This window comes from Asterias amurensis, chromosome 1 (assembly GCF_032118995.1).
Source record: "Asterias amurensis chromosome 1, ASM3211899v1".
NCBI lineage: Eukaryota > Metazoa > Echinodermata > Asteroidea > Forcipulatida > Asteriidae > Asterias > Asterias amurensis.
This window is the reverse complement of record NC_092648.1, coordinates 30,465,907-30,484,059: the sequence shown is the minus strand read 5'-3', so window position 1 is coordinate 30,484,059 and position 18,153 is coordinate 30,465,907. Positions and strand designations below refer to the sequence as shown.

The following is an 18,153-nucleotide window of genomic DNA, read 5'->3' as shown; positions in this document are numbered from 1 at the left end:
TTTCCCCAGGGTAAACAAGAAATAAATAAAATAAATAAAATAAATAAAATAAAATATTGGAATACGACAATTCATGACATTAGCTTTAGGTCAAATATTGTGGCTGTAGGCCACTATAGGCATTTTGGTGCAAGTGTGGTGGCGTAATTTTCTGCCAAACCATACTGCAAACACACCTTTATGACGAGTGTTCTGGTTTCTTTCACATGTGTTACACAACACAAAAGGGCTGTGGCTTTAGGTTCAATCGACGGAGCAATATTGGTCAAGGGCCTTGCTGAAGGACACAGGTGCCACGACTTGGATTTGAACCCACACTCTGCTGATCGGAACACCGGGGGTGCATTTCACAAAGAGTTAAGACTAGTCTTTTCTCGAGTTAGGACGAGTTAACTTAGGACTTGTCTTAAGTTTTAAATATCTACCTAACTTTTTGTGAAATCGAATTCGAGTTTGAATTCAGTGAACTTGACCGCTTGGCCACAACAAGATTGTCCCTGTCATGGTCTGCAAAGGGTGAAAAGAAACTTGGACTCGTTTGTGAAAATTAAAATCTGCTTTAATTTTGCTACTCACGCTCTTTCCTTTCCACCGGATACAATCAAGCCATCCTTCAAGGTCGTGTAGAGCGTGAAGACAGCGTCATTGTGCGCTCTGGAGACAACTCGAGCTAGAGTATTCTTCTTCCAGACGTAAATGTCACCGCTCATTGCTCCAGTGAAGGTTGTTTCATTCTGGAGGTACGGATAAAGCAATAAATAAGAATTTACGCCTTTTTCTAATTTTGATGCTCCAGTTTTTTATTAAGATGCCTTAGGTACACCATGGAGGGAGGAAGGAAGAGAAGGAGCTCGAACGAAGGGACTTCAAAAGTCAAACCCGTGGTACCGCGGTCGTTTAACGACACGTCGTAATCACCCACATACCTTATACAGACAATGGGTGACCTGGCGTATGTGAGTTTGCGCGTGCGCACTTGGTTCTTCACTCAACTATGGTGTCGTATGTCGTATGGATATAATACAGAAACCTGACCTGATAAAAATTGTGTACACTTTCGCCCACCGAAAAACACAATTGAATACCAACCACCCTCGTGTGCTAATACCCAAATTTTGAACCACCGCTAGTGACAGGAAAGTCACAAAAAATGTATTTGCAACTTGCAGACATCCATTAGTAAGGAGTCAGTGATGGGCAATGCAATGTAAATTACATGGTATTTTTGTTTGTTTGTTTGTTTGTTTATATGATCTCCTGAACAAGGGAATTCTTCAATATCGGCAGATAACAAATTAGAGCTAAGCATGATTTTTCTGTGCTTAGCAAATTTGATTGCTTTAGGAAATTGAACCATGGCATTAAACACATCCCAGCCTTCATTTTGCGAAAAATGAAACTAAGGCTAAACCCGAATTGGCGGCTAAGGCTACGGCTTCGGCAGGATTGCTGTATCAACGTTAGTTGAAGTATAGGACATCCTTAACACCACCATTAGAAACAGCCGTAGCTATAACCGAAGCCACAAGATGCAGCAGGAGCTTCACCCCAATAATAGACAGGTTTCTTTTATAAACCATAATCTTTACTAATAATATAATGCTACACTGGTGAGAGAAACCAGACTCAATACTCACAGCTCCAAAGGCAATTGATAGCATCGTCTGCATCTTCACATCTTGCGTGTTCTGTCCAGAGGAGTTCATCAAACCCCGCCTGCCCATCAGCTGACCACCAGCAACTGTCCAGAAGGTGACATGCTTGACCCCAACAGTCACAAACTCTTGGTCCGAGTCCGGTCTGAACTCCCCAAGGAAGATGCGCTTGGTATGACCGATGCTTCCTGCTACCTTGGTACCTGCCAAAGAACAAAACAAACTCCAATGAAACTCTGATCTGGGGAAGAAAGGCTGAGATTCGTTTTAAGGCTTTGATGAATCTTTATTCAAGGAAATTGTTTGTTCTTACCCCCTCTCCCTTTGGAAAAGAACATAAACATTATAAGAAACAGCACACATAATTTCAATCAGGCACGATTTATGGAAAATAGTAAGAAAGTGTGTTACATCTCTGTAAAAACAAATAATACCTGTCAAATTATCTTAACAAAAAGTAGTAACAAAAACAGCAAAAAATTCGTAATGTATTTATTTTTTAATTCTGGTTGCGAAGCCAAGGACTCTTAGACAAGTAAACTTAGTCAGAACACAAGCAAGCAAGTATCAGTTTAAGAGGTTGGGAGGAATTATCCCAGGAAAAAAACCCATGCAATCATGTAGGGATTGAAAACACAACCCACCTAGTGCCAGTGGCAGTATTCAAACTGTGGTCCTAGAGGTGGAAGGCGAAGAAAGATACCACTGTGCCAGCTTTCCCCAAGTTGTGAAAAAAAAACACAAAAACCCCCCCAAAAAACACTTCAACAGCTGTTTCTCATTATACATGTAGGCCTCCCTTTCAAACTTTGCAAAACCCGCTTACATAAGATTCAAACCATCAGGCTAGCTTGGTGGTGTAGTGGTAAAACATCTGCTTTATCAATGCAAAGGTTGTGGGTTGGAATCCCACCGGACTGATTTGCCTGTGGGTTTTCTTTCTCCATAGAACTCTAGACAGAGTGTACAGTGCTAATAAATACACATAATCGAAAGGATAAAAACAAATTATAGGCTTACCTTGTTGCCACCTCCACACAGCCACAGAATGATTATCGTCGATCCCAACCGTCAATAGCAACTTTCCTGACCCACTGAAGTTCACCGAGCACACCCCCTTGGTGTGGAACCCTTTGATGATAGACAGGGTTTGCTTGGTGGTCGCATCCCAGACATTGACAGCAGGTGTCGCACCGATCTGTCCACTGGCCACAACACTTTTATGCTTCGGGTGTTGGTTGACCGTCAAACAGATGATATCATCGGTGTGCTCAAGATAAAAACCCTGCGTACCTGTCAACAATATTATAGCAAGTCAATATGAAAAACAAATTATGGAATTAGCTCTTGCAAACTGTATACTAATGAAAAGGACCTACATGTATGGTATAAATGCCAAAGTAGTTATAGGGCGCTTTCAACCCTCGTAGAGTCTGCAAATATTGTCATCCTTTGAGACAGACTCTGATCAAAAGAGAAAGACTCATTTTGCAAAAAATGAATTTCAATGTTTTCTTGTGTTCTTTCTTTTGATTGGTTAAACTCTAAATACATTTTATTTTGGTTTGACCTTTACTGCTGTGTAATTAAAAGGGAATGGAAAACTATTTGAACTGCAACATTTCCTCATGGACAGTGAAATACAATGTATACTTACTACAGTCAAATTTTCTGCCACTTTAAGGTTTTTAATTTATTTTACAGCAAGCAGCACCCTGAATCAGTTCCAAACGACAAATTGAAGCTAGATACTTAACAAATCAACATCTAAGAAAGACTCTGCTAGGAAAAGACTCTGCTAGAGTCGAAACGTCAGGCCATTAACTATTTTTTGCATATTAACATCTATTATATATAGGATTTGAGGCATTGCATGGTGGGGTATCAATATATATTGGTTTGAGGTAACACCATGTGTGTATATCTACTTGCCAGGTAGAGTTGTTCTTAGGGAACTGTCTTGCTTTATTCAGTCTCCTGACGATGACTAGAGCAAGCTAGTCGAAACGTTGAGACCAACTCCGAACTGACTCCGCGGCAGTACAGTTATTACGATCCTATAAGCTAAAGTAGTAGTCCAGACAAATTTCTATACCATCCGCCCTGGTAATAGTTATAAAGCAGGACAGTTCTTTTCAGAACTGAGAAGTCTCCCGAACCTCCGATTTTCTACTCCACGGCAGTAGAATAAAGCAAGACAGTTCCCTAAGAACAACTCTACCTGGCAAGTAGATATACACACATGGTGTTACCGCAAACCAATATATAACATCTATTATAATTAACGATTTTGATTCAAGACCAATTCATACCTGTTGCTAGATTCTGAACGATGCATGCTCCTGCAGCATGGTAGATGATATCTGCTCCTTCATTCAGGTACAAGAGGTTATTTCGACAATCAAAGCCTCGGTAACCATGGATATGCTTCAGTGTCAGATCCTGATTATTACAAAAGAAAAGCGGGAAACTATCAATGAGCAATGAATACTAGGTGATTTTATCAGAGCACAGATCAGATGGGCATTTTGGTGAAAGGGGTAAAACCAAAATTAATATTTTATTTTTTATCACAGATGCAAATTTAACATCTATTACATCGTTGCAGTACCTGTTCCTTAAACATAGGATTCCAACTGCCTCTAGCTACCGGGCAACCTCGGTAGTCTAGTTGGTAAGACACTGACACTGCTCTAGAATTGCAAAGGTCATAGGTTCACATCCCACCCAAGTAATATGTCCATGATTTTTTTTTTAAAGGACTTGGGAAAGTACGCAGTATACAGTGCTTACACACATCGGTGTAGGGTCAAAACCAAAATCAATAGAACATCTATTCATTTGGTTTGCGTTAACACCATGTGTGTCTTGATAGGTAGAGTTTGTTTTTTAGAGAAATGTCTTATTATATTTTCTACTACCGCGGAGTAGTTTGTCAGATTGTTCAGGAGACTTCTCAGTCCTGAAAAGAACTGTCCTGCTTTTTGACTACTACCTGGCGGAAGGTAGAAAATTAGCCGGGACTGATATTTAGCTTATAGAATTGTTATTAACTGCACTACTTCAGAGTCAGTTCTTGAATTGGTCTCAACATTTCGACTAGCTTGCTCTAGTCATTGTCAGGAGACTGTCAGACTGCATGACAGGGCCCAATTTCATGGCTCTGCTTACCGCCGAATTCTGTGCTTACGATCACGATTCCCAGCTTACGTGCAAGCGCCGAATTTCTGCGCTAGCCTTGTAACCCTAGAATGCCTAGTAATGGGGAGTACGCACGCGCAGAAGCCAAAATACGCCGCTAACCCGTGAAATATGCTTGCAGTAAGCACAGAATTCCCTGCTTCCGTAAGCGCCGATTCTGTGCTTACGGTAAGCAGAGCCATGAAATCGGGCCCAGTTCTCTTAAGAACAAACTCCACCTGGACAGTTGATACACACATGCTGTTACCGCAAACCAAGTGTATCTTGATACCTCACCATGCAATGCCTCAAAACAAATAAACAACTATTTAATTGTTGCAGTATCCTTAAAAAGTGAAATCTTCCAGATGGTTGGTTATAAAAGTAAAGGGGTTCAACATTGCCATGGCGTTGGGTTGAACAGTAATACTTTCTATGATAAAACATAACAAACGAAGCAGGCAAAACTCACCTCTACTCTTGAGGGTCTCGTCTTCTTGCCATTGGTAACGGTAGACTTCTTGATCTTTGGAGGCTTAAGGCCACCCCTGCTTACACTTGGCCTGTAGAAGGGGTTGAAGAAGTTAGTATAAGAAAGATTTGAAGCTTTGTATCGTTTAAAAATCATTACTATTTTGGGTTCTTATAAAGCACTTTATTACACAAAAAGCACCCATGATTAGTTTGTTTTAACAAGATTTATGAGCCCCACTAAACAGCAGCCACTGCCATAAACAGCAGTGCAAACCCCAAAAATCTTTGCTAATTTCGGATTGTGTTAGTTCACCAAGGACAAGGAAAACCAGACAAATTCATAACAAACAATTTTCTTTAGCTCAAAGCGCCCAATCCGAAAGCAACCTGTTCCCTTTAATAGTAGAGGTGAACTTACGTGTCATCTTCCTCCACTTCTTGTTGATCAGGTTTGACACCTGTGGTTTCTCGGAGGGGGTTTGTGTAAGTCTTAGAAGCGTAGTCCATTGTGGTCTCTCTCTGTACATCACTGTCGTATCCTGAGGAAACAAAACTGATATTATCAAACAGGGAGTGGAGAGTCACAGTAACACTTCTGAAGTCTTAAATTCAATTCAATAAGCCTTATTGAGATATTGCGGACACAATGAAAACACTATAAGGTTGGGGTAAATTTGTATGTATACACCCAAACCAAATAATACACTCCTATCACGTCCGCCATACCTCAAAAAGGCTTATTAATTTACTGTCCATTTAAAAGGTAAAAATTGAAAGTCTAAACATTGATTAAAGCTCCAAAACAGAACACTAAAAAATCAAACTTTGCTTAGCAATTGAGATCAAGTGATGAAATCACCCCCTCCATAAGACAAATATTATTTTTTGTTGAGTTACCATCCTCCTCAGAATCTGTGTCCGAGTCGTCACTTTCTCCATGGCGATTTTCCCTGGTGCCCGTCACGGCGTGTGACCAAACCATCAGGGCAGTGTCAGCCCCACCCACTGATATTAACACCCTGTCATCGTACGCCCATCTCACGTTGGTGACGTGGGCGCTGTGACCGACGTACTTCTTGAACTTTGCATTCTTGCCCTGTAAAAGTTGCACAAATTAAAAAACCCAGGTTTGTGAGTGGTCACGACCACAGGATTTCAGCTCAGCTGCAAATGTTGTCAATCATTGAAACTCAAAGACAAAGATTTTCGGAAGAGTATATTCATTCCAATTTGAATCAAAATAAAATTTTAATCAAATCAAACCGTTGAATTTCAGTGATCATATTAAAGTGAAATGATAAGAAACAGTTCATGTTATGCCAGGGATTTAGTAAACAGTCTTATTGGGCTTATTTTCTAAAAGAGGTAACAATGATTTGCCTTTTTTGACTTTGTCAAGATTTCAGAGAAGGCTACCGCAGTGAGTTATAGTAAGAGTTTCAATAATACTTGGAGCTGAATGAATTTGAGGTTTACATGAAATGGGGAATTTGTGTAAATCACCCGGTACAGCGTGCTGACAACCGATTATTTTGTTAGCCTATTTGACTACTCGACCCAATGTAACCTTTGTGACCTGATGTTTACAAACACACAAATAAAATAAAATACAACAGGGTAACTAAGAACTTACTGATGCAGGCCACTGGAACAGTTTCACAAAACCAAAATCATCTCCCGTCGCAAGTGTGGTTTTATCGTGGGACAAAGACGAAGCATTGACATCGGTGACATCACTCTTAGATGGCCATATCCCTGTACAGGTGTGACCGAGCACGCAGGTCCACGTAGCCCAACCCTGGGTCTCTATCTGGGCATTGCGTAGGGCCTGACGCTTCCCTCTGGGAGCCTCGAAAAATAGCTGTTCCTTGGCGCCGGAATTCATCATTAGAAGTTTTCCTAATAAGCATTTAAAATGGAAGGCTCATTTAATATGATTTTTAAAACTCCAAGGTTACTTAATAATGCTCTTGTTTTATAATACACCCAAAATTATCCAAAGGAATATTACTCGGGTGGAATTTGAACCCACAACCCCTGCACTCTAGAGCAGATAGTGCAAGGTTACTACTTGCTAGTTCTGCTAGGCCTATTTAGAGTTGCTAGAGCTGTTAAGTGTTATGACTGACGAGTCTGGTTAATCACACTCAAGTTCTTGTGTTGTTGGAAGCCGAGTGTGGGTTCGAATCCGAACATGGAATGTGTGTCCTTGAGACACTGTTTGAGAGTGTGACATGACATGCTGCGGGTTTTATGGACTGTCAAGGATTAAGTTTTAGAGTTCTTACCGTTGGTGTCCCAATCTGCATGTGTGACATAACTGGAGGAGCCTTTACATGTTCCAACCCTCTTGGTGTTCAGTACACTGTAGATATCAATGAAGTTATCATGGGACGCAACGGCCAGATACTTGCCGGAATCTACAAGGAAATAATTGTAAGAGAAATTTGAAATAAAAGATCTCATCCACATCCACTTAATCACACCCCTCTGCTTCTGCTTCTAAGGTTGTATTCAAACTCGGGTGTGATCCATGGCTGTATGGAAGTTATAGGTTGAATGGCTTCAAACTGGCATCCCGAACACAGATTCAAACTGGCACCCCGAACACAGATTCAAACTGGCACTCCGAACACAGATTCAAACTGGCACCCCGAACACAGATTCAAACTGGCACCCCGAACACAGATTCAAACTGGCACCCCGAACACAGATTCAAACTGGCACCCCGAACACAGATTCAAACTGGCACCCCGTACACAGATTCAAACTGGCACCCCGAACACAGATTCAAACTGGCACCCCGAACACAGATTCAAACTGGCACCCCGAACACAGATTCAAACTGGCACCCCGAACACAGATTCAAACTGGCACCCCGAACACAGATTCAAACTGGCACCCCAAACACAGATTCAGATTCAAACTGGCACCTCGAACACAGATTCAAACTGGCACTCCGAACACAGATTCAAACTGGCACCCCGAACATAGATTCAAACTGGCACCCCGAACACAGATTCAAACTGGCACCCCAAACACAGATTCAGATTCAAACTGGCACCTCGAACACAGATTCAAACTGGCACTCCGAACACAGATTCAAACTGGCACCCCGAACACAGATTCAAACTGGCACCCCGAACACAGATTCAAACTGGCACCCCGAACACAGATTCAAACTGGCACCCCGAACACAGATTCAAACTGGCACCCCGTACACAGATTCAAACTGGCACCCCGAACACAGATTCAAACTGGCACCCCGAACACAGATTCAAACTGGCACCCCGAACACAGATTCAAACTGGCACCCCGAACACAGATTCAAACTGGCACCCCGAACACAGATTCAAACTGGCACCCCGAACACAGATTCAAACTGGCACCCCGAACACAGATTCAAACTGGCACCCCGTACACAGATTCAAACTGGCACCCCGAACACAGATTCAAACTGGCACCCCGAACACAGATTCAAACTGGCACCCCGAACACAGATTCAAACTGGCACCCCGAACACAGATATAGACAAAATAGGGAGGCTGCCAACATTACGGCTAGTTAGCTCAGTTGGTGGAGTGCTGGCATGTTATTCTGGATGTTGTAGGTTCAAGTCCTGCTCTAGTCAATCTTTCTTTCTTTAACATAAACTTGAAATATAATTCTACTGATAGCCAGTCAATACTCTTCAGAATCCGTAACAAAATATCCCATTTCTTTGCAAACACTATCAGGGGATGCCTTTCGGCAGTCGTAACCAATAACCGTTGGGGTGACTGGCCTTTGATTAACTTATGGTCAATTCAACTGAAAGAGTTTTGGTTGACCAAGCAAGTCAACATTTCCAACATTGAGCTTGCTAGTAACAAAAACATTAGGGGAGATGGAGGGGGTGTAGGGTTGAGCAGTGAGTGTAAGAAAGTCTGTACTTACTTGGTGAGAATTTAATATCCGAGATCTCTTCTTTCCTATGATGGAAGCTGGCAACATCATTTAAATTGTCGCTGCTCACAACAGAGAAACTACCTGGAAGATGAAAAATCATAATTTTGTTAATCTCTTGCACACAAAAAAACACCATAAAAACCTTCATTAAGTACATAACAGTAGGTCACAAAAGTTAAAGCTGGAATCTGAAAACTATGAATATTACAAGCAAACTACTGAAGACTTCCTTCCTAAAAAAGTTACACTGGCATCTTTACCATCTTTGAATCCAATAGCAATAGCTTTCCCGTCCGGTGAGAAGTCACAGCATCTCGCTCCTCCTTTGAGTCTCCGTACACTGACCATCTTATGTTCTGCTCCGAGGTCCCACACCCTGATAGTCTGATCGTCACTGACTGTTGCACACATTGACTTACTGGGATGGGTGGCCAGACCCCAGATCTCTGTCTCCATGTGTCCCTTTTGGAAAACAAGTAGAGAAACAACATGAATTTCAAAATAAACAAGCCTCTTTGTTTCCTTTTCATGTCACTGTGATATAGCTTATGCTGTGATTTCGTCACAGCCATTTCTTTAAGGAACATGCCTCTATATAAAGAAGTGCCTTGAGTAAAGTGTCTGGTGAAATCAATAGTCCTCCTTGCATACACAGAAATGCTACATGTAGGTCACTCACATGATTTAACGCACAAACAAAAGCTATCTCCAATTATCTGCCTCCTTTTGGCCTCACGGGTGGCACTTTGATACATAAGCAACGAGCCTATAGATTTAAACTGATGCAAGCTTCCCTGTCATCATCATTATTAACTCTACCTCTTTATGTGCTTAGATGCTTTTGTATTAGGCGCAAATGACAATTGCTTAACTGTTATCATTATTATTATTACCTGTACAAGAATCCGGACTGGACCACTCTTCTCCAGCTCAATCACTTCACCGTTTTTAGTCCCCGCTAGGATGTGTCCATGTCCGAGAATCACTGAGCGGATAGACGGGTTGTCATCAAGGAGTATTCCATGGCTGCCCTGTGCCAGGTCCATCTTCCTGATGGGATACGTCTTGAGGCAACGCTCGATGGCTTCATCCCAGAGAGACACGACACCATCTTTACCTCCAGTTACAAAACCCTGCAGGGGGATATTCAACATCTTGAGTAATCATTCAACTCAATATTTAGTCAGTTATTCATGGGGGTGAAGGTGGCGAGTAGCTGCCATGTCTTGAGCATGCATTTGGCAGCTCAATTCAAAGTGAAAGGCCTGAGAAGAAAGAGGCAGCATATTCTTAACTTGACATTAAAATAATCTGGGGTAAGACTCAAAGATGACAAAAATGTCTTAACATAGGATCTAAGTGTTAGAAGGGATTTTATTTTTTATATATTTTTTTTTAAATTTCATTTGATCACACAACAGCACAATTAGCACCAAAAACAGGATGAATAGAAGAATAGTTCAGTTTAGATGTGGCACGAAAACCCAAAAGTGAGAAAACCACGCAATAAGGTAGGGACTGAAAACCCAAATCAACGTGTAAGGTTTCGTTCTGAGGTGGGATTCAAAACCTGGGTCCACAGAGGTGAAAGGCAGGGAAAGAAACCACCGAGCCAACCTGATTGCCAGTTTGAAATTATGACATATCTCCCTTGTAGTAACCCATAGAATTATAGATTTTTAAGTGCTTTTGGGAAAAGTTTCCTTAGCGCTAGAGAACCGAATCAAAGAAAACGATCTCTTTACATCTGATAACAAAATAACAGGGTTCTTTCACCGTGTAGTAGAGACACTAAAAAAAGAGTATAAATCCAGATAAAAGTCAACAGTTTCTCATCCCTTGAATACTACTCACCTTATCCAATGAGTGCATTGCAAAGCAAGGTCCTTTGTGTGCACTGACTGTCCTCGTCAGTGTGACGTCTTGCCAGACGTAGATACTCCCTGAAGCGCCCCCAGAGTAAGTCATTTCTGGTGAGCGGCCGTATGTCACGCACATCATTGTATCTGGTTTACCAACGTTGCCGAATGTACCCCGCTTAGAGGTAAATCCACCACCTATTTTCAAAGTAACCATAGAGCTGAATGAGTCAAAATGACATCAAGATGTCTACAAATCTGAACAAGTTTAGAGGAAATTTCTCTGTAGTGTCCTTCTGAATCCTCCCCTATTCTTCTGTTTACAGCCACTTACTTTCAAAATATCTGGACTCTGATATGACTGGCCATGGGAAAAAGGAAAAGAGGTACAGATTCAAAACTTAGAGTAGTTAAAAGGAGTTTCTATATCCTCTTTGCCAAAATGAAGGATTCTGAAGAACTGAGGGCTGTAGGGCCAAGTAACAATAGACCGTATGGAGTATGACGTCAAGCGGCTCAAATATATGACCTACAAGATGGCATCTGTGCGTGTGCGTGCATGTGCCATAGCATTCAAACCGGGAATGATGCATGCTGCGTGCTTCGATGATGTACGCGTTTGGACGCGCATACGGTTTGCCCTCCAAGATGGCGACTTTTCAGAGCAAAAAGGGTTTATTCAATACGGTCTATTGCCAATCACTGGGTCAGGTATTCCAGTCTTATCACAAGTCCAAACCATTCGGAGTGGAGTGACTTGGGAGAGGAGGATATTGGAGGATTGAGGAAACCTATTGGCAATAGAGCACACGGAGAAAGAATAACAAGAACAATTTTTAAAACACACAAAAACCCAAAACAAATATTTTCCAACAACATATATATGTAATATCAAATAAAGTGTAGTTCCTAAGAACTGAAGGATTTATTTCTTGAAAATAAATAAATTTTTGCTTGAGCTTCACTTACCAGTTTGATTCCAGAATTTGATATGCTTCATTCCGACCGTCACCAATTTATCCACGTTATGCGGGTTCCACTTAATGACGAAAATCTTATCTTTGTGTCCTCTGGTCGTGGCTAGTTTCTCTCCTTTCCTCCAGTCCCAGACGACGATCATGTGATTGTCGTCAAGACCCACACTGGCTAACTTCTTACCATCTCCTACAAATTAAACCATGGATGGATTAAAACATAGTGTCATCGATTGCCATATTGGACAATGGAAAAGTGCACAATGATAGCCTTGCACACAAGCACGTTTCATCAAAGATGCTGATCAATGATGTCATGTGTTTGTTTGTTTTTTTTTTTTTTTTTTTTCCAAATATCACAATAAATAATCATGAAACATACAAGAAATAAGAACAACGAGTGATAAGAGGAGGGCACCAGGAAAAAGCCTAGGCTTGTACAGAGCCTGGACCCTTGATAATGTAAATTAATAGGTTTTAGTTTATAACAATAACAATATTGATTATTGAAATTAAGGTACGGTGAAAGGTATAGTGCAAACAGCAAAAATAACACAAAACAATGATTGTTTGTAATTAAACTGTTTTGAAAAAATTTGTTTGCTATGCAGCCATAAATACATATTGAGAGTTGATAACAAAAAGGAAAATTAACAGAACATTATTTAGGAAATTACAAAACTTGATAATTTGGAATGGATAATCATGGTACGCGTGTAGTTACAGGTGGTGTCATTTTAGACGATACTGGTTATAAGTAGGTTTTTCATGTATTTTTTGAAGCTGTGCACAGTTCTAAATGAAGGTATTGGGATGAGCTGATTCCAGAGTAGGGGGCCTTGATGTCTGACTGTTGCCCATGTGCAATCCATCTTTTGTCAACAGAGCTTGTGACTTGTGACATCACAAGTTTAAAATAGAGCCCCAGAGCCTGGACTTCACGCAAGCATGACTTATACGGAGCTCAATGAAAGAGAATATTAAATCTTATATTTTTTATGGAGATTGCACTGTTTGATTTGTATCAACTGTTGATATGTATAAAGGGGCCCATCTCAAAACTTGTTCAGCTAAATTATGTTCTTTTTTTCGTACAAATGTAACATTGGAAAAGACCAAGTAATATTTCTTCAAATTCAGACACACAGAAATGCAAGATCTCTACAGGTTGTAGAGCCACACGTTCAACCATACTATTGTTCTTCAATAGAGGTATTTTTGGACGTTAGATGGCAGCAGACCTACCAGGTAAATGCATGCTCAGGACAGCGTAAACAATGGAAATTAGTACAATCCCATTCATACATGTACATTACCAAACCAAGGTTAGAAGGGGTAAAATAGACTGGTGCCGTTTGTTTGAATAAGAGACTCAGTACTCATAATCACTATTGTATTTTAAGGAACATTACAAAAAGAGTGGCAGTCTTTAGATTGAAAGGTTTATTAGTTACCTGAGAAGTCCACGGCACAGACTCCCCTCATGTGCTGGCCTTTGAGAATAGCTTGTGATTTGGTGGTTGCTGCATCCCAGATGTGGATTGTTGGATCTCGACCAACCTGAGACAATAAGACCAATAAATAGTATTAAATTGAGCTTTTCCATGAACATCTTATCGCACAAATCCCAAAACAAACTTCAGGTGGCAATCCCCAAAACGCATTTCAAGCACCAATCCCCAAAACACATTTCCAGCACCAATCCCCCCCCCCCCAATTTTTTTTTTACCCTAACACTGATGTGTATAAAGCACTGTATAATCAGTCCTGAGTTCTGAGAAAAACCCACAGATAAATAACCTGGGTGGGATTCGAACCATTGACCTTTGCAAGCCCAGTTCCAATCCAAATCTTTAGCAGTGGGTACCGCAATGGTTTTAATATACGATGCTTCATTCACATTGGTGTATGGGTTAAAGCCATTATACACTTTCGGTAAACAGTATTGTCCAAGTCCCACACTTCGTGTATCACAACTTATATATAAAATAACAATCCTGTGGAAATTTAGGCTCAATCGGACATCGGAGTTGGGAGAAAATAACGGGAAAACCCACACCTGTTTTCGCGCATTTCGCCGTGTCATGACATGTGTTTATAACAAATCCGTAATTCTCGCTAACGAGAATTTATATTGTTTTACCGTTTTCTTAAAAAGTAAAGCATTTCATGGACTAATATTTCAAGAGAAGTCTTTTACCATTACCTTCTGTAAACCCTGTAAATTATTTGTAAATCTGTGAACTTTTTTTTTTTTTTCTGTACCGAAAGGGTCCAATGGCTTTAAAAACGAAATATATTTTCTTTATCCCGATGCACAACTAACATCTATTAAAATAAACCAAATTGTATTTTCAGCTATATTTACCTGTCCTGTTGCAATAATATCTTTAAGTGGGTGAATGCATAGACATAATATATCATCGGTATGCTCCAGGTAGAATCGCTGTGAGTGTGTATCCCGATTATAGACGATACCAGTTGCAGCTACGTGGTATACCACCTCTCCAGCTTGCGTATAGAACAGGTTGTTCCTGCAGTCATAACCTCGATACCTGAGACATAGAAATAATAACATTAACTAATAACAATAAGTTCATATAGCACACATATCCTAGTCGCTACATCAACTTGCAACTTTATCATCCCTGTTGATCAAGCGTACTTTCTTTCATTTCCTAAAATACCCTGCTCTTACCCGTGAATAAATTCTAGTTTGATTCCTTCACTCGGTGCTTGCTGCCGCTTCTGTCCTGAATTATCCGTCTTCTTCAGCCTCTTGATACGAGATAGATCCTCCTTGTAGACTGGCCGGTCGTAATCTATCTCCTTCTCCTTCTCAATGTCAGAGTCCAGCTCGGCAACGTCCGATAAGTCGGAATCACTCTCTTCACTGTTTGAATCCACATACCCTACAAACAGACATACATTTATTTATAAATAATAATCAGAACAAGTTCATATGTAGCGCATTTCAAAATAACCATCTCAATGCACTTTATATTATGCCCTGGTCATTAGGTAATAAATATTCCTGTAATCTGAGCTCCCTGGGGAGTGTACAACCTGGGCAACCGTAGCGCTCAGCTGCCCTTGCAGGTACCCATTTATACCCCTAGGTGAAGAGAAGCAATTTTAGTAAAGTATCTTGCTCACGGACACAAGGCTTTAAAAACATGCAATACAATACACAGAAGACTGAGAATAAACAAATCTGACCAAGAATTATGAAAAACAGAAGAATATGTACAAAAACAAAAAACAGCCTAGGGGTTGCCCAAAATCTAAAAGAGTAATCCCCATAATTAAAAAAAAAACACACTAGAACAGATAGACAGTTATCAATAATACATGGACAGAGTAAATACACTCTGGGGGAGGGTAGTCGGTTGGGTGAACAGGGAGTAGGGTAGGGATAGGATTTGGGGAAGAAGGGTAACAAAGAATTAATAGTTTTTTCTACCTGTGTTATGTCCAGTTTCATCATTCTCCAGTGCATTAACACCCTCGGGTACAAAGCGCCATTGGAATACTGCATGGTCACCACCACCAGTTGAGATCACATGCATCTTATCGTGAGAGAATCTCACATTAGTGACATGAGCAGAGTGGCCGACGTACTTCCGAAATTTAGCCCCTAGGAACAATAAGGCGATCAAGTGTTAATAAACAAATCTGGAGATTTATTAAGTGTTATGGAATTCAATTTTATACTTATATCTCACTTTTATAAATTGGTTGAAGTTCAGAGTTTTTCCAGAGGGATGGGAACAAGGTCCAATTTCATGGCTCTGCTTACCGCCGAATTCTGTACTTACGATCACCATTCTCCGCTTATGTGAACGCACCGTATTTGTGCGCTAGCTGTAGAATGCCTAGTAACGTGGAGTACGCACGCATACAAGCCAAAACTCCCCGCTAACCCTTTAAATACGCTTGACGAAAGCACAGAATTCCCTGCTTTGTCAAGCACTGCTTGTTTTCTTACAGTAAGCAGAGCCATTAAATTGGGCCCCGATCAACACCGTCTTTTTAGCAATATGATACAACATAAATTAATACTGAACAATGCCAAATTAAAGTAAAATTTACCGAAACTGTCTGATGTTGGGAATAAACTGTTTGACTTTAATGAACCACACAATGAAAGTACCTTTCTTGAGAGAAGGGAATCGAAACATCTTCACCATTCCGAAGTCATCCCCGGTCACCATAACCTCACCACCGAAGAAAGCATCCACGCCATTGACGTCATTGGTGTCTGAGTACTTAGGCCATATTCCACTCACTTCAGGACCGAGGACCCCAGTCCACGTGGCCCATCTGATGGCACGCACCTCGTCACGTTGTGTGGCCTGCTTTCCGGCTGAGGAGTACACACAAGGAAGTTTAACAAAAGAATCTTAGACAGCAGTACGAAAATGTACTAACAATATTTTGTTTACTACTGTGTTTTTAAGTAGAATCAACTGACGAACTGGCCACCCCCATGCAAGACCTAATTACCTGTGGGCGACCGAGTGAGTGAGTGAGTGAGTGAGTTTTTAAAGCCTCTTATTGTCATAATCATCGACGGTAGTTCTGAAAAAGAGTTAAACTATGCAAGCCTGTAGTATGATATCATGGTATGATTGCGTGTATAAATCACGCAGTCAACCCTTCTTCTGTGAGACCATGCAATATCACGTAACTGATCATTACACAGTTGTGCAAACATACAAAACCTGCGCAGTTTAATGGTTTCAAAATGGTTGGTCTTTTCGCTGGTAAATGTTACTGGGAGTAGCAGTGATATTTTTATAAGGATTCTGTATGTACAACAACTTCAGTAAGAGTGTTTTTATCCAGACAGACAATCAAACTTTGAAATTACTTGAAGAATTTAATAGCACAAAAGATCGTGATATCCCAAACATATTATTTTTCTGTCTTTATATGAATCAATCCACATGAGATTAAAAACCCTTCTTGAGAGTGTTTCACAAAAAAAGCAGTCTTCATATTTTTGTGCAATTGGTTCACATTTGTGAAATACAATCAGCCCCTTCATAAATATTTTCCTAAAATCTTTCCACGACATTTCCAAACCAAAATATTTCTGCCTTACCTGGCATTCTGAAGAAGAGTCTCTCCGCAGCTCCGCTGTTGGTCTGTAAGTATTTGCTGTCCTCAGACCAGTCTAGATGAGTGATGAAACTACTGCTGCCTGAACACTGTCCAACCTTCTTGTAGCGCTGCGTAACTGCGTAGATGTCCACGTAGTTATCATTTGAGCCCACGGCGAGGTAGTTACCGTCGGGCGAGTACTTCATCTCGTGAATGACCTCTTTACGATCTTTGATGTGGATTACTGTGGAAAGATCTCTGTGGTTGGAGTAAAAATACAGAGCACTTAATAAAAGTAATTGTTTGGACTGTAAGTGGCAGCAAACTGAGAAACTTCCTATAAACCCTATTCACAAAGCACAGCGTACATATATGCGCGTCTCCTGTCCCCCACGAAGTGTCAAAACGTGCACAAAATGAAGGTACACGTGTTTACCCACCTCTGAACAATGCGCAACTACAATTTCTGCCTTTTCGTGGAGTTTGTTCCTTTTGTACAAGTTTTGACCCACAAAATGGCCGACAGGAGATGCGCGGGTATGTGCGCTGGACATTGAAAATAGGGTCTATCATATCATCGTCAGGCCATCTTGTCAGATGATGCCTGCAGAGGTCGTCCTTCAGCACGGGCGTGCCTTCGTGCACGTCGCTCCTCCTGGCTCTGGGCCCATGAATCTTGTATATGCCCAGCGCCCTGTTGAACAAGCCGTCGCCAAGCAGGCTGGTCTTTTGCCAGGCATTCCCAGAGGGTCTATTGTATTGATTATTATTAATTTATGTCTGAATTGAATGACTTTGACTATGGCTATGAGTGTTGGCAGCAACTGCAACATTCAACAACAGGACTATTCAGCTACTACGTAACGCCCATTTCAGACAGGCGCAAGAGAGTCTCGCCGAACCAAATAACTTAGGAGCGACTCTAGGACGACCCAAATAACTTTTTGTTTCAGACAG

At 41.0% G+C, this 18,153-nt stretch overlaps 1 protein-coding gene across 1 annotated transcript in view; it reads right to left on the bottom strand.

Moving 5' to 3' along the window:
- The window catches only part of LOC139936471 (echinoderm microtubule-associated protein-like 6), a 74,761-nt gene that overhangs the window by 39,893 nt on the left and 16,715 nt on the right, over window positions 1-18,153 (bottom strand). The window contains exons 8-27 of the mRNA XM_071931285.1: window positions 17,198-17,454; window positions 16,244-16,456; window positions 15,554-15,727; window positions 14,789-15,002; window positions 14,459-14,645; window positions 13,545-13,650; window positions 12,086-12,280; window positions 11,112-11,314; window positions 10,151-10,390; window positions 9,518-9,719; window positions 9,246-9,338; window positions 7,598-7,729; window positions 6,943-7,208; window positions 6,207-6,405; window positions 5,728-5,848; window positions 5,308-5,398; window positions 3,968-4,097; window positions 2,676-2,948; window positions 1,638-1,858; window positions 577-734 (exon numbers count right to left, since the gene is read on the bottom strand). Of these exons, the coding sequence (XP_071787386.1) occupies window positions 577-734; window positions 1,638-1,858; window positions 2,676-2,948; window positions 3,968-4,097; window positions 5,308-5,398; window positions 5,728-5,848; window positions 6,207-6,405; window positions 6,943-7,208; window positions 7,598-7,729; window positions 9,246-9,338; window positions 9,518-9,719; window positions 10,151-10,390; window positions 11,112-11,314; window positions 12,086-12,280; window positions 13,545-13,650; window positions 14,459-14,645; window positions 14,789-15,002; window positions 15,554-15,727; window positions 16,244-16,456; window positions 17,198-17,454 (3,675 nt within the window). The remainder of the gene's footprint in view (window positions 1-576; window positions 735-1,637; window positions 1,859-2,675; window positions 2,949-3,967; window positions 4,098-5,307; window positions 5,399-5,727; window positions 5,849-6,206; window positions 6,406-6,942; window positions 7,209-7,597; window positions 7,730-9,245; window positions 9,339-9,517; window positions 9,720-10,150; window positions 10,391-11,111; window positions 11,315-12,085; window positions 12,281-13,544; window positions 13,651-14,458; window positions 14,646-14,788; window positions 15,003-15,553; window positions 15,728-16,243; window positions 16,457-17,197; window positions 17,455-18,153) is intronic.